Raw genomic sequence first — 22,259 nt, 5'->3', positions numbered from 1 at the left:
TATGCCTTATTAGGTATTAGGGTGATGCTTTGCGTGCATGATATGATGCAACAGTTTCCCATGACCTCCACATCATACTTAGCCTGTTCTTCTGGACTTGACACTTCTTATAGACTCATGCAGTTTATGAATGGTAAAAAAAGAGTGGTTCTATTTTTGAATTTCTGCTAGCTGGCACAAAAGAGCAGTGTGAGATGGCCTTTCATTGGTTTGTGTCCACACAATGCATTCTCCTATGCTGTTACACGCATATAGGTTCACTTTGGCATCTTTCAAAAGAGACCCATCTCATCACAATGCAAACCTATTGCAGTAGGTAGCCCTCGGAATGTATGAGCTTCTTTAAGTCAAGGATGAAGTTCTCTGCTACCTTGGAGTCGGAGCTTGCTACAGACAACTGACATGGGTCAGGTTGCTTCCCCGAGACCTCCCACTATTTCTCCTGCCATCAATCACTCCACTCCAGCTGTTTGCATCAGTGGGAAAAAATCATTCTACTTATTTTTGGGGCAGACCCTGTATGCTTCAAAATCCCAGTGCCACTAAATATTTCCTGCCTTTGTTGAACATCTCCTAAAAGCCTTCTCTTGTTTCTTACCATACCTAATATAGATGTGTTGAAAAAAGTACTTAAATACATATTCCAAATGGCTTGGAAAGATGCCTAAAACTCTTAATCCTATCAGAAAAATTACAATTAAATGAGTCACAGTCAGTGGTCTCCTTAAATGCATGTCATAACAAATTGGAGATGGCAATATTTTCACTGAGTGCAACAATTAACGACCCAGGAGATCATTTCTTGATTTTGAGCTTCAGCAGCAAGCTACAGTGTGAACACATATCCTCCACATTATTTAACTCTGCATAGCAATTTATAAGCAATACTAAGTGAAAATACTCTCACAAGGACTTTTCACTATCAATGTACTTTCTCCAATGACATCTGAATTATAGGACCATTCCTTGGTGGATAGAGATCTCTTAATTCTACAAAAGAGTTATTAGAATCACTTCTAGTTCCTACTTAAGGGAGCATTTTTAACCATTATTTAATCAGCTTGTTGTCATGACATGGTTGGCACATTTGCAATTGTCCTTGCATTTTCAAGAGAAAACTTGGTTCTCTAGTAACAATAGCTAATGCCCACAATATCAACAAGAAAGATAAACTAGTAGTGCTGCAGTATAGGTAATCAAAAACAAGCCACTGATTTACCATAATAGCATTCACATTTTAAACCTCTTACTCTGATGGCTGGAAAACTTCACCTAATCAAAGAGTAAATATGCATCTCATACCTTAGCATTAAGCTAGTAATCAATTTTACGAGTAGAAAAACGTTGACATCATACTTGCAAGAGCTATGATGATCACCAAGGTGCTGTTGGGAGTTCAGACGGCTGCTCGTAGGGCAATCATGCTTGATATCTTGGACCACTGTCAAAGTGATCTACAGCCTGAAATTGGTGCCACCCCACTCCTTTTTGTTCTCGAGGATAAAAAGGAGATTAAAAGGCACCTTTTTTGAATGCAGGATGAAGTCAAAACAGGCCATGATGAGGAGCTTGAATGGATGCAGAGTAGTTTTATTTTGAAAAATTTCAAAAATTTGTAAATTGATCTACTCCATATATTTATCCAGATTTATGCAACTTATTTGAGGCAAACCCTGTATATAAAAAGGGAGAATACTGGGTAAGTGAGGATGCAGGGAAAAAGACATTAGGCATGTTGAATAAAATGAAAAAGTTACCAGAGTTAAGAAATGGTTTCTTGTCTTGAGTAGTTTTGTTGCATTTAGTGTTTTGTTTGGTGGGCCTATGCATAGAGGACTACTTAGACCATATATCCATGAAAATCTAACATGATTTCCAGACTGTTGTCACTAACAACTGCAGCTATGCTTCATCACTTTCTCTATAAATCACATACGCCAACATTAAAAGTCATGAATCTTGGTCAACAAAAATGAAGTCTTTAATCAAAAATACGTCATATGGCCACAAACATTGTCACATGAAAATACAATCACACATTAATGTCATCCTAATAAACAAAATATCAATGATTAGCCTCATTTGAGTAGATGAAATTAGCATACCATGGCCACTTCACATTTTAAAAAGGTGATTTTTGCTCAGTATTTAGGTAGCCCGATTACAAATGTTCGAATATCCATAGGTCCAAGCGTGACTTGAGTTGGGTCAAAAACTCCATTCTCATTTTGCTCCAAGAAATTTTCTTCTCCTGAAGTGTCTTCTGTCACAGAATTCGATTCTGATTTCCAGTTCATTCTTTTTGAATTTTCAAGCCATTGGTTGGCACCCAGTGTAGTCTCACGAATGAATGTTGGCTGAATAAATGCAAGAAGTTTCTGTAAAAATCAAAAACAAAGCATTAACAAAGCTCTCCCATGTTTAATGTTAAGCATGGTTAAAGGTTCATTTTTTGATGTGTTGACCGGTTGGAAAATTGGATAAAGTACTACATCAGAGATTAATTTAAAGTTAAAGGGAAATTTTGTACACATTTCAACATAATTTATTCCTTTAAATGCATACCAGATTTCTCCATTACTCTGAGAGAACAGGAGTACAAGGAGGATTTTAAATTTATATGAATACATCTGGGAAATAATATCACATTGACACAATTGAAAACAATAATAAATGTAATAATACATGAAGAACAATTGTATATTTAATATTTGGCTTTGATTTATTATGAAACATTAATAAAATTTTAATGCAACCTTTGCATCTCATTAAAATGAATCACTGTCTTCTTTGAATGAATAACTGATCATAGCACTTTTCCACTTGATAAATTATCAAGTGAAAAAGTGCTATGATCAATTATTCATTATGTTTGACTTCCACCACATCATGCTTGAAGCTAATCAATTTGTATTGTCTCCGTGCGCTAGTCCCAAATCATTGGAGTTCACTGAATTGCCTCATTTGGGGTTAAAATGTTAACAAGAAAATTTGCATTTTACAAACCCTATGAATTGGTGAAAAGCAAATACATAATAAAAAGCAATACATAAGAGTCAAGAGACTGATCAAAATCATTCCAGAAATAAATATATGTTACAGCATTCTTTGGATCTTCAACAACAGACCGATGTAAAATGAGATTATACAAATGTCAAACTCCAATATGATCAGTAAATCCTAAAAATTTGAACTTATTTCAATGATTGTCATCCCTCTCTATGTTACTTCCTCCTCCTACCTGACCCTTGTGGGTACACCAGTGAATTAGCAGTCCTTAATATGACCCAGAGCTATGTTTTCAACCAATACAAAACAGAATGTAGCACCCCTGCCCATTTGATATTCAACATTAAAATATATTAGTAGATTAACTACCAAAACACTAACCTCCAGGTTTAGAGTAACTGGTTTAGAAAGAATGGCATCCTCGTTCATTTCATAGAAATGCTCCAGGCGGAGTAGCACCGTGTTTCCAGACCATGGCTCTAAGGTCAGGACATGAACATTGGGAGGTAGAGTTGGCTTTAGGCCTACAAACTGTAAAAACATTCGATATTGCTTAGTGTCATTTTAAATAATTAAAGAAGGAAAGAGTAACCAATTTTTTTATCACTAAAGAACCTTATATTTGAGCCCGTTAGCATTTTCAGAACACCTAGCATATAGACAGGAAGTTATTCACTGGGAAAATGCTACATCAATACTTAACAGCATGTTTATTATGTTATAAATTATGAGCCCATATTCATGAAATACTTAATATGATACCTGTTACATTCCTCTTAATCTTCCTTCTTTTTTGGACAAGTATTACTTCAGGGTACATATAAGTCACACCAATAAATTATCACAAGCTTGGAGACATAATATACATAGTTCTCTTTCCATTAAATATATTCAAGAAAGGAAAATATTATACATAATATTAACCTTGTCTTTCAGGTGAAATGAAAAAAATATCGTTGCATTAACATTGCCAAAGTAAAAATATGCCAAAATTTTGCTCTCTAATAATACCTGTCAAAAGGTCAACAGATGCCATTTCAAAACTTTCTTTTGCAGGAGAAATACATGGATACGTAAGAGAAGGGATATTGCATAATTACTAATTTGAAAAGGCATACAACAGAGTAAAGAAAGCATAGTTATGAAAGGCTTAGAGAGAATATGAAGTTAATGAGCAGTGTTCAAATGAAAAAATTAGAAGTTCTTCTTTCACTCCTCTGAAATTAAGAAACCTATGAACATGTGTGATGTCAATCATTATATCAATCCCCTCAGTACAAAACATATTGGTAATAAATGAACATTAAAATTGAGATGACATTCTTCTTCCGCATCTTCTGTCCTGCTGCTGCCGGTTTTCCCTTGCAAGGGTTTCGTGGGATGACGACCGCGGAAGCCTTGCCTCCCCCGCTGCCGGGCACGACACACGGCCGATTGGGCCGAGCCCCGTAGTTGCCAGGACTCAAAATATCTCTATTGTCCATCATATTTTTCTTGGGAATGATAATTGAGGTGGTTTCCCATTGCCTTCCTCAATAATGTTTTTAACGTGACACCATCACTTACTGGCCGCCCCACTGGGGTCAGACGCCATTGCAGCCACCTCACTGAAGAACAGACGCTGCGTGGACTACCTTTCGTCTGGCTCCTAACCTTCGACCTATCTGGCATGGGTGACCCTACCAGGAGCAATTGTTATTACTCCCGCCAGCAGAGCTCTAGGGGTCATCGGAATGCACAAGCCCTTCCACCACATCAAGGTTGTAGTCCGGGGAGAGTTTCAGAATTATAAGATGCTTAAAATTTTTGAGAACTCAAGTACGTTTAATTAGGATCTTTTTATGCTTTAAAGCACTTATTTTCTCAATGGAGTCATTAGAAATCGTCAGTGATCCCCAGTACATGGGAATAGTAGAAGAAAATTTTATGAAAGTTGCAAGTGCCTGCTGATAATCCAGATATTGCATAACCTGGACTACCCCTAGGGTCTTGATTATCATGGGGTTTGCTGAATGGTGGCAAAACTATTCCATTTAAAATTCTCACCTCTTTGCCTGTATTTTTCATCCACTCTTCATATGATTGTTGAGTCTTTGAAAAGAACAACCAGGGAGCAAGAAGTTTTTCCTCTGCCATCTGACGCTCTTCAGCATAAACTGGAGATGCTGGAGCATCTGCAGCCATTGGCCCAAGAATAACAATATTTTGGCCTCGAACAACCAATCCAGTTCCATATGCTGTTTCGTTAAGAGCCTCTCCAACTCCAAATGCATCATCATGAAGAAGACGCCTGTGAATCTAAAATAAAAACAACAAAATATTGAGCAGAAGATAAATTCAAAAACCTACCAAATTCTGAGGCAATAGAAAACAGTCCAGGCATTTTCTACGTCACCACTAATACTAAAATGAGAGATGGTGAAAATTGCAAGAATAAAATATCTACCAAAATCAGGGAAGAGGGAAAAATGGATTAAGTATTATAGACAGCATGGGAGTATTTATTATCTGGTCAACTAAAGATTCTTCGCCCTTGGTTTCATCTTCTACCAGGAGATGATAAAGCTCCACAAAATCTAGACAAATAATTATTTTATCCAGGGTACACCTGAAATCTTCGTTCATCCTTGTACTGCATACAGGCCTAGACTCCAAAAATCTATGTTGCTATTCTTGCCCTGATAATAATACAGACTAAAAATCTATGTTGTAATTCTTGCCCTGATGATAATACAGACTAATATTAAAACAGTTGCAGCAAAAAAAGGAGCTTAGTTATCATGCAAAAATATCAGGCTTTGTACCAAAGCCTGATATTTTTGCATGATACTTTGCGTGGCACTTTAAGTCTATGTCATAAAGGCTGTAAATGCTGAAGTGTTGGAATAAACAAAAGAAATGCTGGTATACAGTGGGCTGTCATTACGGTATTCCTTGATAGCACATACATTCCTTCATTTCATGGTCCCAAACCATGTAAATATGCAATTATGGTTACACAGTCAGTCTGTGACATGAACATGTTTTGGATAAGTGATCTGCAATTCATTCATTAATTCCACCCAATTCAGTCTATCAATTGCTTTCTCAAAATCTAAGAATGAGACAAATATATCCTGATTGTATCCAATATTCCTCTTTATTATTGACCTCATTATTGCTATGGCATCACCTATGCCTCTTCCCTTCCTGAACCAAAACTAATCATCCCCTACATATTTATTTGCCCTGCTCTTTATCCTCTTGTTGATGATTCTGAGAACCACTTTAATTGGGTGCAAAATCAAACTAATTGTTCTGTATTCCTCACATATTGATGCCTTTCTCTTTTTTAGGATAGGAACTAGAAGTAGTCCGACAGTCTGCCGGCCAAATTCCTCTCTCATAAATGCTATGAATTAGTCCATAAAAACTGTTCCTCCAATATTTTCCAAAACCTTTAAGTCATTCTACAGGAGTGTAGTTTACCCCCAAAGTCTTATTTGATTCCATATCCCATAATGCCCTTTCTACGAGGGTAATTTGAAAAGTTCCCGGAATGGAATAGAAATGAACGATATACCTCAGTGAAACTTAATTTTTCATTGCTGTCTCCCCGTGCACTAATGCATTTGGTCCAGGGATTTTTCAATGTCTTGATTCCATTTCAAAAATAAGACTACTTCAGGCCTGCAAAATACCCATCTACTTTGGCTGTTAGTATTTTGTTTGAAGAGAATCTCCGTCCACCAAGGAAAATATTGAGCTCTGAGAGGAGATGAAAATATGATAGAGGCAAATCAGGCGAATCAGGTGGATGTGGCAGCAATTCGTGCCTTACTTCACGTATTTTTGCCATGGCAACATCACCAGCATGTGGGTATACATTGTCTTGATGAAAGATGACTTTCTGTCTTACCAAACCTGGCCTTTTTTCATACATCTTTTGCTGTAGCTGGTCCAGGAGGTTAGCGTAGTATTTTCCAGTAATTGTTTACCAGTGGGAAGATTATTCATCAGCAGAATCCCTTTTGCATACCTGAAAACTAAAGCCATCACCTTTCTGGCCAAACGTATTGCCTTTGCTTTCTTTGGGGGTGGTGAATCAACATTTTTCCCAGGCTTTGACTGCTGCTTTGTCTATGGGGTACAGCAGTGGACCCAAGTTTCACCTGTGGTCACAAACTGGTGCAGAAAATCTCGCTGGTTGCTCTTAAAATGGGTCAAACAATGTTTGGTTATTTCCATTCTAATGCCGTTGTGATCCTGCATCAAGAGTTGCCACACCCATTCAGCACATAATTTTCTCACATCCAATTCCACAACTAAAATGCAATTTGCCCATTCAGATGACATCCCTACAGCTTCAGCAATTTCTTGCACTTTCAGTCGGCGATCGTGTATGGCCATTATATGCACTTCTGCAATTATTTCTGGGATAGTGGAACATTTTTGCAAACTACCATGAGGATCATCATCTAAGCTGTCCCGACCAAAAAAACATGAGTGTCCAATAGGCAACAGTTGAATATTAAGCCGCAGAATCTACCAGGGGGTTCTGAAAGTCAGCATGAATTTCCTTTATTTCAATACCTTTCTTTATGAAGTATTTAATCACTGATAGACTCTCAATTTTTTCCATGTTCACAAATCTCTACAGGGGAACAACAACAGAGAGGCATCCATACCACAAATCTTCCCAAAGCACTGCCGTGTTACATATTTACTCATATAGAAACACCTATTATTGAGCAGGAAACTTGTTGAGCTACCCCTGACATTTAGTGGTGATTCTGAGAACCTTCCCAACCACCCTCATATTTTATTATCAAGTAACCTGGATGTAAGCTATCCTCATCCACAGCATACACTCTTTCTATGTCTAACCTTGTTGGCCTAATGCCACTACCATAAAGTTTTTCTACATATTACTTCCATTTCTCTTTGATCTTTTCTGGTTTTCCGTCTCTCTTGGATGTTTATTTGTTTCCAAATATTTTCCCTTTTTACTTTCTGATCTTCCAACTGATGATATTTCTTCCTTATCGATCCATTTAGTGCTTCTACATTCCATTTCCTAAACCATCTCCCTTGCTTTACCTTTTGAATTGCACACAACACTTCATTATGGCTAAATTTTGATCCCAGTCTGCTTCCACTTCCAGGAAACTGCGAACTAATAACACACTTCCTAAATCTATGCTTAACCTAAATATAGTCTAACTGATAACTTTCTGTGTCCCTAGGAATTTTCCAATGCCAAAGAGTACAAATGCCTTTTGTGGTCCTTAACCATGCAGTTGCAATGTTAACCACTATCTCCAGCAGAACTTTATTGCTTCCTCCCCACAATCATTCCTTTTTTCTAACCGCAGTCCCCTACCTCACTACCATCTTTTTTATTTGTTGTTCCATAATAAATTTACCCTATTTAATAATAAACAGACATCATCACGAATATTTCCCTTCTGAATGTGACATGGAAGTAACATGCACTCTATTTTCTCTTACATGTGATAGCAATATTTTGTGCCTATGTCAGAATTTTGAACAAAGCACTTCCACCACATGTGTATTGTATTGAAAAGAGAAAATTAGTTGAGGGGATGACAGTTGCAGTTGTCAGTAGGGAACTCATGCCTTTGATGAGCCATGGGACTACATACCCCAAAAAAGTTTTGCATTAAAATACAAGATTCAGTTGCAAGGTGATTGACTACTTTTCCAGGAAATGAATCAACTTTTCCCAAAAATATTATACCAAAAACTTTTCCCACTCTCCTAATTTTCCGCAAATTTTGTGCCTCCATTTAGGATCTGAAGGGGGATGAGGGAAAAATGTTCACTTTGTCTATCCAGGGGTCTTCTTTGGAAAAGACAAAATATTTTAAACTACGATAACAGTGAGATAGTGATGACATGGCCTTAAATGGGCCATGAATGCCTAATATGGATTTATGTAACTTATTGAGGCATAGAAAATTCATACTAATTGATGTAAAATTTAAAAGTTCATTCCTTCCAGCCTCAAACATTTTTACATCAAGATTTTACAGCATAATGCCAGTTGGACAACTCAACTCTTTGCAGCAGCATGCAACTCGTAATTATTATCATCTCAGTGTATTAACTATGAAAACTATCTTTCTTTATTATTACAGATAAATTACTTTTTATAGTAGGTAAACATATAATAATTACCATCAGCTCCACTTCACCATCCTTAACACTTGATCCACCCTGAGCTCGGTCAGTAAGAATAGAAAGCACAGCTGGTGTTTCACCCATTAGACCAGCAATGCGTATCCTTGATGTCACTGGATAATAGTTGCCAGAAATTGACTCTAATACTGAGTCCTCCAGTTCTTTGTTTGGATTATTTTCAACAGAACTAGCTCTCCTCATCCTTTGAAGCATTTCCCGTCCATTTGAATCAGTGTAGAAAACTCCATTATTTTGAATGTTTGAGGTAAATCTCATGATGATCTCTTTACCTATGCCATCCCTGTGAAATAGAAAAAAATTAGCATTACTTCAAAGGGTAATCAAATGCAATATTATCTTATCAATTAAATTTTACATTGAATTATATCAGTGGCTAGAAAAACTATGACTGATGAGTAAATTCAAAAAGATGATACAACTTTCATTTTATAAATGTATCCAAAAGAACAATAATTCTCGAAACAGAATGCTAGACCAGAAAAATAGGAGCTGGATCATGCATTCATAATCAATTAAGGTTTTTCATTTTATTTCATTGCCCTCTTTGAATATTCTTAGGGTGGCTTTGTAACTTGTTTTTCTTATTTTGGAATGATTTCCAATTTTTTTTTACTCAAATCCTTCAAAAGGCTAGTTTATGGGAGACTTGACTCCTGCCCTCCAATGCAAATTTCTGGGACACTTGTTGTCACCCCTCTCTTTGGTGCAGTTAGTAATCTACGCACGAACTCACAATATACTTAAGCACACAACTATACGCAGTAATCAACCCAAAGGTCAGTTTGGTAGGTGATTTTGGAGTTCACCCAGTACTAAGCCCAAAGGCGTGTGAAATTCAAACATCAGGGCAGGGGGGCCAGTTCCTTTCCCTGTGCCAGTTACAGTTTCCCAGGAAGATCTGGTGCCCAAAAAATTAAACATCTTGGGGGAAGCTGAGGATTCCCAGAAAGGCATACCTGGGAATCGAACCCAGGCCCTTCAGCCAGTAGACCAACGCTCTACCCCTTAAGGCACAGACTTAGGAACAGCATAATCAACCCCTCCAGCCATCAATGCAATCAAGCCCTCTCCAAGGACTACACCCTCCTCATTGATTACAACCTTGACATGATGGAAGAGATTGTACATTTAGATGGCCCCTAGAACTGTGCAGACAGAAGCAATGATATTTGCTCCAGGTAAGGTCACTCTGGCTAGATAGATTGAAGGGTAGGAGCCATATACATAAAAAGTAGTTGTGTAAACTATCAAAGATAAGTCAGGAAAAATAATAGTTGAGCCAAAAAAATCCAAGAGAGATGGAAGGTATATATAGCAGAACTGTACGGCCAAGACATTAGGCCAGCAAGGTTAGTCATGGAAAGAGAATATGATGTAGATAAGGATAGCTAGGTCCAGACTTCAAAAGCCACAATCTGTACTTATCATCTTGCTTCAGTGACCATATCTCCGATTCATACAAAACCATGCTCCATATCAAAGTTTTTATGAGCCTTTTCTTAAACATACTTACTCAACTTCCCTGTCACAATCCCTTCCTCTTTATGAAAGCTTCTTTGCCTAAAGAGGTTCTTCTCCTGATGTCCCTACTACTTTGATCATTTTGGCCCAGAACACTTTTGAGATATGTTAACTGTTCCACCTGCTCTAGTTTATCGATTTTAATGCTTAACTTAGCCTTTCTCTTTCTGAGAACTTGGTCATCAGCAAACCTAATTGATTTCACGAATTCCCTGACAACTTTCATTCCTATATGCAGTTCTTCCCATGCCTTATTAATCATTTCCTCCACATATACGTTGAACAGCACTGGCGATAATGGCTAACCCTGCCTTACTCCTCTTCCTAGCACTACCCATCCAGACTCTCCACCCCCCTCTCGCACCTGAGTAGTCTGAGACACGTGCATATTGAATTTATTGTTTTCCCTACACATTCTATCTGATTGGACTGACAAATAATTCCTTTCAAATGGCTTACACAGGCTAGACATCCAATTCCATGCTCATAATACTTACTCAATGGGTATTGGTCCAACTACCCAGTTTAATTCAGCATAATTCTTATCTTTGTGCACCCTCACAACTTGGCTAGCCCAACTCGAGAACTGTTGATGTACCTCATCCACCAGTTCTCCTAAGAAGTGGGAAGAAAACATTTTTCATGAGAAACAGCCAGTCTTAAACTTAAGCCTAATACACTAATTACTTAAATAGTAATAGCCTATATTTGTGTTATCTTCTTGCAGAAATACACCCATTCATATTATCAACATTATGAATTTGTACAATAGTTTTTGAGTAAATACATCCTCAATACCTATATCATTGATATTTTAAAAATCACTGCTTTAAAAATTTGCAGAATTCTACGTACATTGGACTTCTTCTTTTCTTACTAAGTCCTGAACAATAATTAACTGAGTCAATGAACAGTTTAGATAGTATACTTTACACATTCAGGCTTCACTTCATGGAATTGTTGATGTCCATATTAAAAGAGTTTGTAATTTTCCACAGACTTTATTTCACAGTACAACACGTTTCACGGACTTGCGGCATCATCAGGTACAAGTGACGCACACAGCTGCTGAATTTATACCCAATAGATAGAGAATGGGGGAAGTAGAGGTGGGGGGGGGGGGGAAGGGTTCTCTAGGACTTCAAAGTCAGTGGTCGTGGCTTTTCTGGCTAAAGGAAGAAGAGGTGGTGGCGCCTTGGTTATGGCTAAGCATTGGGTCTGGTCCAGGTTTATTGGGGGGGCTAGAAGCAGATGGCTACTCAAAACCGTTGGATTTGTTTACCCTTAGGGTGAGGGGTGGCTGTGTGGGAAGTGAAAGTGGGTGGTCGAGGAAAGAGAAAACAAAATGGAAGAACGGTGTTGTTTTGGTAGTGACGTTTCATAGGGTATGGTCATGGCATAGATGCAACTGAGTACCTTGAACCGTTGGATTTGTTTACCCTACTGGTCAGTTTCTTGGAAAGAAGAGGGGAGAGATGAGCATATGATTGCTCATCACAAATTGTTGCATTGGGAACCGCTAAGTGCCTTGCAATCTTGATTAGCTCTAGCTAAAAGTCAAATTTCCCCCTATCAGCCTTACACTTCTAAAGACTTCAAGTGGTGTTTGATCCCTTTCCTAGAAGATACCTGCCATAAAATCTAAAATCGCCTTCCAACTACACTCAAAACTACCTTATACACACCCCTTACTCTCTCCAAACTCTTTGCTAATTGGTAATCAAAAGATGGTAATCGAATCCAATGGTTCAACCTACTCAGTTGCATCTATGCCATGATCAGACTCCATGAAGCATCATAACCAAAACAACACAGTACTTCCATTTGTTTTCTCTTTCCTCAACCACCGACTTTCACTTCCCACACAGCCACCCCTTGCCCCAAGGGTAAACAAATCCAATGGTTCTAAGTAGCCATCCGCTCCTAGCCCTCCCAATAAACCCGGACCAGACCCAATGCTTAGCCGTAACCAAGGCGCCACCACCTCTTCTCCCTTTAGCCAAAAAAGCCACAACCACTGACTTTGAAGTCCTAGAGAACCCTCTCTCTTCCCCCCCCACCTTCTACTTCCCCCATTCTCTGTATATTGGGTATAAATTCAGCAGCTGTGTGCATCACTTGTACCTAATGAAGCCGGAAGTCAGTGAAACGTGCCGTACTGTGAAATAAAGTCTGTGGAAAATTTCTAACTCTTTTTATGGACAGTATATAATGATTCAGACGTATAAAGTCTGAAGTATTTATCTTATCCATGAGGTGTATGCCATACTCTAAACTCATTTCTTCAAAGACTCCTCCAAACATTCAAATTATGTAACCACCATAATAGTTTTCAACCCATAGGTCAGGGAGATAGGTGACGGTAGGCTTGCCTAGTGCTAAGCCCAATAGCATTCACATATCAGGGTATGAGAGCCAGATCCTTTCCCTGTAATGTTTATGGTTCCCAGGGAAGTTCTGGCACCCAAAATATCAGCTTTGTTAAAGTTGTAGGAGATTGAGGGAATCGAACCCATGCCCTCCAGTCAGTAGTCCACATTCTACTCCCAGGAATACCATGTGCCTCAAACTATATATGCAACAATAAAATTGCTTAGAATAACAAAATATATATTAAATAAAAGAAAACAAAATATTAGAGTGTTCATAATAACAAAGAAACACTTACAGTCATGGTAGATGTCTGAAAAATATCTGCTGAATATTAATGAAAAATATCCACCAAAATTAATTAATAAAAATTTTCCATTACATAAACAGTGCATCAAGATTACTTTTATTTTACCACCAATGATTCTAAGCACAAATTGTTTATATTATTTATTTTATTACACCCAAGATAGATATTTTATTTAAAAAGCATGAAAATAGACTCTTTTGGACAACATATTTTCTCCAAACCTTAAGTGCACACATTTTTACTGGTCTTTTCAAATACATAAAGTCAAGGTTTCATGAAAGGAATAATCTATCAATCTGGTAAACATTACCAGTTTTACTACACTATGATTTCATGGTATATTAAAAAAAACATATTACCTCTATATACTTTAGAAGTCACTCGATTAATCTTGGATTTCATTGGTACGGCATCGGTACCATTAGGTCTGAAGATATATGCCCCAGAGGCTCTTTTGGCAAAAATGGAGTTGTCCCCAGCCATGGATTCATAATATAAGATTTCCTGCTTAATTTCCGCCTTCAAATCTCCACGCTCAATCAACTCAATCAATCCACTCTTGGCTCCTATGCCAACTTTAAAATCCTAAAATATAAAACACATCAGCCAATGTATCATGTAAAATTATCCAAACAACTAATCACACAAAACACTAAACATATATACTAAAAGAGTATTTATGATAGCTACCCCTGATCCAATTTTGATAATGTTTCCACGTCCCTGCTTAAGCTGCTTCTGATTGCCAATAATTTCAAACTGTTCAATGACTGTGTTCAAATTATTTCCTTGACTTATATAATATGACTTAAATCCTGCTGGTGGCAACAGTTCTGCTTGAAATACTAACTCATTAACTGCTGAGCTAACGCGCCCAGGAATTTGGAGGACTTCCTGTGGTATGGGGACAACCTGCACTGTAAGCTCAGCACCTAGAAATCAATATTAAAAGGAAACACTAGTTACCAGATATCTGCAGAAACTAAAACTTAATGTGACAACTGATATGTTGTAATGACTCTATTGCAACAGTTACTTTAATCCATAAACACACGTATTACCATTTGGATCCTTAACAATGTATGAAGCTCCTGAAACTGGAACACGTACAGTATGGTTCACAATTTTACTTAAAGGATTGTAGACAATGACTGTGAAAGGGTCTGATCCCTCTGACACTTCACACTGGCTGATATTCAGCAAGAGGCAAGATGAAATGCTCACAGTTGGAGGAGCTTGAGCTGCTCCAATTCCAATTTCTTCAGAACTATCAGAAACTTCATCCACATTAACATCTTTCAAAAGATCATTTTTTCTATTTTTTGTAGCCGGGTTCATCAATTTCCTGAAAAATTCAAAAGGGAAACCTTAGAGCAGTACATAATATGGATTATACATTAATGATGCAAATACAATGGCTACATAGTTATTAGGGAAGGAAACATACAGCTGAAATCATTTTCATCAATAGGGATAGGTGGGTAATTGGAGAGGGGTAGGATGTTTGTGGAATGGGAAAGGGTGGAGATAAATCCACTGTTGGCATTGGCCTACTCTTAACAAGAAGTGCCCAGGGGTTTGCAGTTTTAGTGTGCCATTCAACAGACAGTATACTCTACTAATGGTACTCTTCATATGATGCCCAAGTAGGGATATGGATACCACTGAAAATTCCTGCCACCACAAGGATTTAAATCTGGGCCCTCAGTGTGAGAAACCTGTAAACTAGTCAACAAACCAAACTGATCTTCAATTTTTATCGCCAGCAGAACAAATAAAAAGTATTCAAGGGCCTGACACAGAAAAATATATTCAATTAAAATCTTTCCTGAGAACAAATGGATGTAAACATTTTCTATGAGCTTGCCCTTGTCAGTGGTGGCATCTGATCAATTGTTACACAGTGCACTTTTTAATAGATTCACTAGGTCACTCTCAGATGGAAGGGCCTTTCATCCATTCAAAATTTAGTTCGATTCCAAACTAAATATGGTAAAGGTCAGATTTCATGTTTCAACAATTCAAGAAAAACAAAGCATGCAGTGAAGATTGAACCACAAGTGAATTCCTTAGAGTGGTTGGACCAAACATCATAAAAGAATCACCAAAAATGCAAGAAATATGGTAAACCGGTAAAAGTCCGCAGGATCGTAAAAATGCATTGCATACAACAATGCATACCACCCACTTTCACTTCCCACACAGCCACCCCTCACCCTAAGGGTAAACAAATCCAACGGTTTTGAGTAGCCATCTGCTTCTAGCCCCCCCAATAAACCTGGACCAGACCCAATGCTTAGCCATAACCAAGGCGCCACCACCTCTTCTTCCTTTAGCCAGAAAAGCCACGACCACTGACTTTGAAGTCCTAGAGAACCCTTCCCCCCCCCCCCACCTCTACTTCCCCCATTCTCTATCTATTGGGTATAAATTGCATTGCATATTATTATATACCCATTGGACAGCATTGGTTTCTGCAACTGCAAAGTCAGTGGTCGTGCCTTTTTTGGCTAAAGGAAGAAGAGGTGGTGGCGCCTTGGTTATGGCTAAGCATTGGGTCTGGTCTGGGTTTAATGGGGGGGGGCTAGGAGCGGAAGAAAACAAAATGGAAGAAAGGTATTGTTTTGGTTATGACGTTTTATAGGGTCTGGTCATGGTATAGATGCAACTGAGTATGTTGAACTGTTTGTTTACCCTTGAAGTCAATTTTTTGGAGAGGGCATATAATTGCGCATTACTTGTACATTACTGCGCAAGTGTTGTACTGGGATCCGCCAAGTGCCTTTGAATTTCAATTAGCTCTAAAGCATCCATTTTCAATCCTTCAGGGAGGACATCTAGTATTTCTGGGACAAAATTGCTATTATGTTTACAATCTAAGAGTTGATTTGTGAAGAGAGAATTGGGGTCTTGCTTTTTGTGACACCTGGTGTTCTTGGGCTAATGTTTTGAAATTCCACCCAGTTTGATTGACAAAATAAGTGTTGCAATTATCACATTTAAATTTGTAGATACCTGATGTATTAAATATATCCCAACCGACATAATAACTGTTGCGTCGGTCAAACTGCTAATTTGTCAACTCTGGAGAAGAAACTCCATTATTTAATGTGGGCCAATTGCTTTAGGATAGACTTAGTTGCATTGATTTGCTTCAGAGCTATTACAGACTGGAGAATAAAAATATAGGAATGTAAAGAATGTCTAAGATACTGTGTGAATCAGTGACATCATAGCTTGAAAGAGGAGACTTGATACATGGACACAAATAGGTTTGAGAATAGAAATAAAACATTGGGATATTGTTCTAGAGAGAGCAAGAGCTTCCCGCAGATCATCAAAAAAAATGCAATGACTAGGATAGTATTGAAGTCCACAAGCACCATATTGGTGCAGAGGTTCATGACTATGATTGAACCTAAACCTGAAGAAAATATGGAAGTAATATGAAAATGTAGAAGAAAATTAGACAAGTAATTCTGGGAAACTGGAATGCATGCAACATTGCTCAAGGTCAATAAATACTAATTATAACAAAACTACACATAAATTAAAGCATTTTGGGCTTGGATACTCACTGAATTGCAGCAGAAGTCACAGCACTACATTCCTCAAAACCTTTAGAAAGAATACGGGCATAATCACTAGCAACGACTTGTTTTTCAGTCCCAGTTATGGCATCATGATGTTGCATAACTCCCATAGCTTCCCTCATGGAGTTCAAATCTACTTGATCTTCTGGCCCAATCTCACCCAAAACATACAGTTGCTTGCAAACCTAATATAAACATAATGACAACACAATTAGGGAAAAAATATTAATATAGATAAAACCTCTACGCTTCTTCATGCACACGATCATTATTATTATTATTATTGTTATAAGGTAATCTACCAGTTAAGGTAGGTTTTTGGATGGACACAACTACCTAATAAATAATTTGTGACTTCTAACAAAACGCAATCCAGCAACCTACTCTACATCAGGTCCCTCTTCATCTCCGAGTACTTCCTTCCTACCTTAATCCTGTCCAACATCCCTATCCTGTTCCAGCCCTTTCTTTGTTTGCCTAACATGCATACAATGCAATATCTCTTTGTTTTAAGCTTAAATTATGCAATAATTTAATTTCACTGGAAACAGCTATTCAGAAGTTATTCCTGAAATTATGATGAAATTTTATTTTGAAAACTTTTACACATGATACAAATCAGTCATTATAATAGAACTCGATAATTTTCACTATCATAAATTTTATAGGCCTTTTGATATGCATAGGTGTTACCATATATTATCGGAACTGCAAATTGAAAAATTCACTCCTTAAGAGATATATTTTCAGTTGTGGTCTTTCTATCCACTGGGCTAGTATGCCAGATAAAATGTGATATGAAATGATAATTGGTGGGCATTGAAACAATGAACCTCTAGTAGTAAAATTTGAAGACTTATAAGGTGAACAGGAGCTTTGCCAAAAACCTCAATATGAAAATGCTCATTGTCCTAATATGCTCTTTTAACCTTTAACATAAGAAAGGGAACTTTAGTTCCCAGTAAAGAGTGGGTCCTGCTGGTCGAATGGGAGCTTCAGTTCCCACTTCACTTAAGTTATCTCGCTCTCCTTCTATGATAATGGTTGGAGTGCATAATGAGGTGAGGACTATTTATCGGTCAATAGATGCCCCTTTTGATGTGCCGGGCTGAACCTTCCTTATCTGGGGAGTATCTAACAACAAACCTTGACCCTGGATTCCCCTCACTCTGAACACCATCTCTCCTGAGTTAAGATTTTTTTAGTTTCCCTCTTACTTTGGTGGTGAACAGTTTACTCCGACTGCTCCTAGGGTTACAAGCATTTCTCCAACCCTCCTTATTCTTTGGCTGGTTTATTATTCACTGTTTCACTTATTTTGGTACATTTACATACATTTTGTAGCTTGAAATTCTTCTTCAAATACCAATCGTCACCTGGATAAAATCTCATTGAGAGCAAATATTTTTGTATTTATTCGATGCTTTTTAGTGAATAGAAAACCACTTCTGCATCATTATGGATCTCAAGAGAAAATTTCAACAATATGTTCCAAAAAAACATAAGAGGTTCGGAATAGAAATTTATATGCTGTGTGACTCAGTGAGATATACAGTAGATATGACTGTTTACCTACAGAAAGACAGACAAAATGTAACAAAAGACAACAGCAATGCATACCACTGTGAAAATGTAGACAAGGAGAGAGGAAGTAGGAGGGCACAAAATTATCACAGATAATTTTTTTTCTCCCCAAAACTCTTTGATAATACCAGGAATAAAAAAAATAAATTGCTGCGGAACAGTAGGAACAAACCGAATTGGTATACCAAAAGAATTCAAGGATAAGAAATTGAAAATGAAACATGGAGTGGTGTAAGTTAGATGTCAAAGAGATCTGACTGTGATTATTTGGAGAGATAAAAGATTTTCCTTAAGTTGACAAATATGAATGTGCTATCCAAAGAGGGGAGCTTTTGTGATAGTCAAGGAAAAGCCTGAAACCTGAAGTCATAAAAGACTATAAAAAACATATGGGCTATGTATTTAATCTGACAGAATGGCTAATAGTTAATCCTTAAGCAAAAGAACCTGGAAGTGGACGAAAAAGTTATCCTCCACCTCCTTGATCTAACTTTTTTGAATTCATGGATTGCCTTTTTTCAATGGAGAGAAAGATGAATCATCGAGATTTTTATTTGGCTCTCGTAAGAAATCTATTTGAGGCTGCTAGAAAAAAAATCACCCAATTTCTTCCCTCATAGGTCAGCCTGCAGCTGTGTAAGTAAAAATTGTTTGCCTTGATGCAAGAGATAATGAGCATTGGATTGAGAGATGCAAGAAAGCCAGATGCTCGCTTCAAGGTAAGAAAAGCTGTATGGTTTTTCGATGCTTGAAATGCAATATAGGACTCAGTGAAGACGAATGTTTCAAGATATATTACACTATAACCAATTTAGAATAAAAAAGAAGTCTGCAATCATTTTGAAGAGTGTAAAATGCAAGAAAATGTAACATTGAAAAATGAAATATTCATTTTTTTTAACTTTTTGTAATTTTCATGTTTTATAAAAACAGTAAAAATATAAAAAGAGAACTGTACAAAGAAAAAATATATTTTCTTTGTTATAACTGTATTTACTTTTCATTAATAACTCAAAAAATATACGATTGAGGGAAAACAGTAATGCCTGCAGTGCTAAATTTAAATACACAAAAATGCTCTGGCCAGGAGATCCAACTAAGGAAATTTCAATTCCATCTTTAAAGGTTAAAAAGGTAACCACTAATTTTAAAATGGGAATATTAAGATATATGACTATTTACATTCATCCAAGTCAACAATACCTGTAAAAAGTTATTTCCAAGACGCTCGAAATATTTTATAGCAGGGCGAGATGTGTAATAGCCAGTCCAATATGTATGAGGATCACTTGCATATGGAAAGAAGTCATCAGATTTTTCTGGCCAAGTGATGTTTGCACCATTCAAAGATTTTAAATAGCATGATGGTGTGGAATAGAATACATTCACCTTGCTTCCTTCGGTTTCTTGCTTCTCATTGACATAACTACAAAAAATAAAAAGAATTAAGATCATGGATGAAATCATTAATTCTATCCTGGCAGTCATTACTTACACCATGAATTAATCATAGTAAAATACAGTAGAACCTCATAATACAAGCATACTCTGTTCCATGATCTTTCTCTTAAAGCAAGATACTTGTTTAGTGAAGCAACTTTTTGCATATAAATTAATGAAAGATATGATAATGCATTCCATGTCCAACTAAATAAATTATATATTGTTTAGGACCGTGGATCATGTTCACCTTTTCTTCTATCGTGGAATGAAGCTACCAGGAATGTAAACTTGATTTATAAAAGCAAAAGAGAATTGAAATTAATTGTTAATTATTTGTCATATGTACCTAATTTCTTTTCAATAGAAAGCATTCTAGAGACATTTGTTTTTGCAGACACTTGAACATTTGGTATAAATACAGCTCAGAATAATCCTTAAATAAATTTATCATACACATCACCATTGTCTTAATAGGGCGATGCTTTGTACGCATGGTATGATGCAAAAGGGTTTGATTTTTAAATCGCTGCTCACATTTATGCAAAAAATCAGCATGATCATCGATTGCCTGGTGGTCAGGCAATACATCCTCTTCTACCATTATGTGCACAAATATAGGTTAACTTCAGCATCTATTTCCCCGAAAAGAACAATCTTGTCACAATTAAAAACATGTTGTGGCATGAAACCCTAAGAATTTATCATCTTTTGAAGTCACCAATGAAGTTCTCGGCTGCCTTTGACTCAAGAGCTTGCTGCTTCACAATGCTGCGGTAGACAGTTATTCTTGTTGACTTCTCAAGCCACGCATGGCTCCTCTTAAATGCTTGCTCAACCATTGATGATCCTGACATCTTATTAACAAGTTCAGGGAAAATCACTTTCCCCTTCTCACAAATTATATTCTTAACAATGGTGTTGCATTGCAATTGCTTTTTATTTTGGCATATGAGAAGCAACCTTTCAACATCGTTGAGAATGCATAACTGTAGTCACTCTATTTGAAGCATCTCTCTTCTTATTCTAGTCTAGAAGAAAAGGCCAATCATTGATGCCCACTGATTGTTGATGTACCTACTACATCAGCCACGCTCACACCTTGTTCCCGATTTTCAACGATTTTTCTTTTCATTTCTGCTGTTATTTTTATTCACTTATGGCTTTCTTTTAAAAGATTTTTTTTAGGGTCAATTTTAAAACTGCACAAAAAAACACTAAATATATGTTTGAATGCTAGTTGGAAAAAATGTGTGATCACTAGCAATACTAAGATGCTAGCAGAATGAGTGCTAGAGACAAATCGCAGTAGAAGGCACGCATTGAATCCTGTAATTCCCCTTTTTTCATCGCTCATAATGCAAAAAGTTGCTCATTTAGAGAGATTTTTTTCGAGTACAATATTTTTCCTCCTTATGCGAATTACTTGCTGCGCAATGTGCTTGTTAACTAAGGTTCCACTGTATACTTCAGGGGTTAGGTGAAAGCTGGGATTGCCACAGTCTCAATCTTGCCCGAATAAAACCAAATTATTATTATTATACTAATTGTAATTACTTAGAATAAAAGATATTAATTCCAACATTGAAAGAAAATATTTTTCTGTTAAAATTGCTATTATAAAATGCCATTTCAGTATCACAAGTAATTCAAATGGAACCTTAAATATATTTGAAAATAAGCGAAATTAAATTTTCCAACCAAATGGCATAGCCTACTTACTTTCCTTTTCTTATCTTCACTGTGTCATTCATATCTGAAATGTTGATTATTCAAAAAATTCCACATTGATCTTAACTACAAATTATTGCTAGCATTGGTTTTGCCAGATATATAATAAAGCAGCTTTATTTTCAATAATGAAAATTATGGCCTTTTTGTATAATAACAAAAAAAATGAGTATTCTTTAATTTTTGCCATACTTAAAGGAAAATGCAAGAATTGAGTGTATTTGAAACTCCACAATCTAAACCGGACTAAGGGTTACACAACAGCCTTAAGTTCAAATCAAACATATGAGGAAACCAGAAATAACATCAGAGATGAATAATACAAGTATAATCATATTTATGTAAAAACATCTTGATAGTTAAACACGCCTGAAAAGTAATGCACACATGCTTGTAGACCACAAATAAAAACAAATTGCAAGATCGGTAAAAAATTACATTCAAGTGCAATTCTTTAAGGTTCAAAATCATGTATTTTTTTCAACATAGTCACTGTT

The 22,259-nt window shown here is 36.8% G+C and overlaps 1 protein-coding gene across 2 annotated transcripts in view; it reads right to left on the bottom strand.

Annotated features, from left to right (window-relative positions):
- Positions 1 to 1,957: 1,957 nt before the first annotated feature.
- The window catches only part of LOC139687111 (lysosomal alpha-mannosidase-like), a 53,417-nt gene continuing 33,115 nt past the window's right edge, over positions 1,958 to 22,259 (bottom strand). For both annotated transcript variants that reach the window (XM_071584227.1, XM_071584226.1), the window contains exons 8-17: positions 19,795 to 20,017; positions 16,993 to 17,192; positions 14,476 to 14,759; positions 14,105 to 14,346; positions 13,774 to 13,999; positions 11,232 to 11,349; positions 9,190 to 9,493; positions 5,056 to 5,307; positions 3,391 to 3,540; positions 1,958 to 2,378 (exon numbers count right to left, since the gene is read on the bottom strand). In XM_071584227.1, the coding sequence (XP_071440328.1) occupies positions 2,142 to 2,378; positions 3,391 to 3,540; positions 5,056 to 5,307; positions 9,190 to 9,493; positions 11,232 to 11,349; positions 13,774 to 13,999; positions 14,105 to 14,346; positions 14,476 to 14,759; positions 16,993 to 17,192; positions 19,795 to 20,017 (2,236 nt within the window). In that variant the 3' untranslated portion in view covers positions 1,958 to 2,141. The remainder of the gene's footprint in view (positions 2,379 to 3,390; positions 3,541 to 5,055; positions 5,308 to 9,189; positions 9,494 to 11,231; positions 11,350 to 13,773; positions 14,000 to 14,104; positions 14,347 to 14,475; positions 14,760 to 16,992; positions 17,193 to 19,794; positions 20,018 to 22,259) is intronic.

Source organism: Hetaerina americana, unplaced genomic scaffold (genome assembly GCF_022747635.1).
Source record: "Hetaerina americana unplaced genomic scaffold, ioHetAmer1.1.p SCAF_17, whole genome shotgun sequence".
Classification (NCBI taxonomy): domain Eukaryota; kingdom Metazoa; phylum Arthropoda; class Insecta; order Odonata; family Calopterygidae; genus Hetaerina; species Hetaerina americana.
The sequence above is the reverse complement of the archived record's forward strand: the minus strand, read 5'-3'. Positions and strand labels throughout refer to the sequence as shown.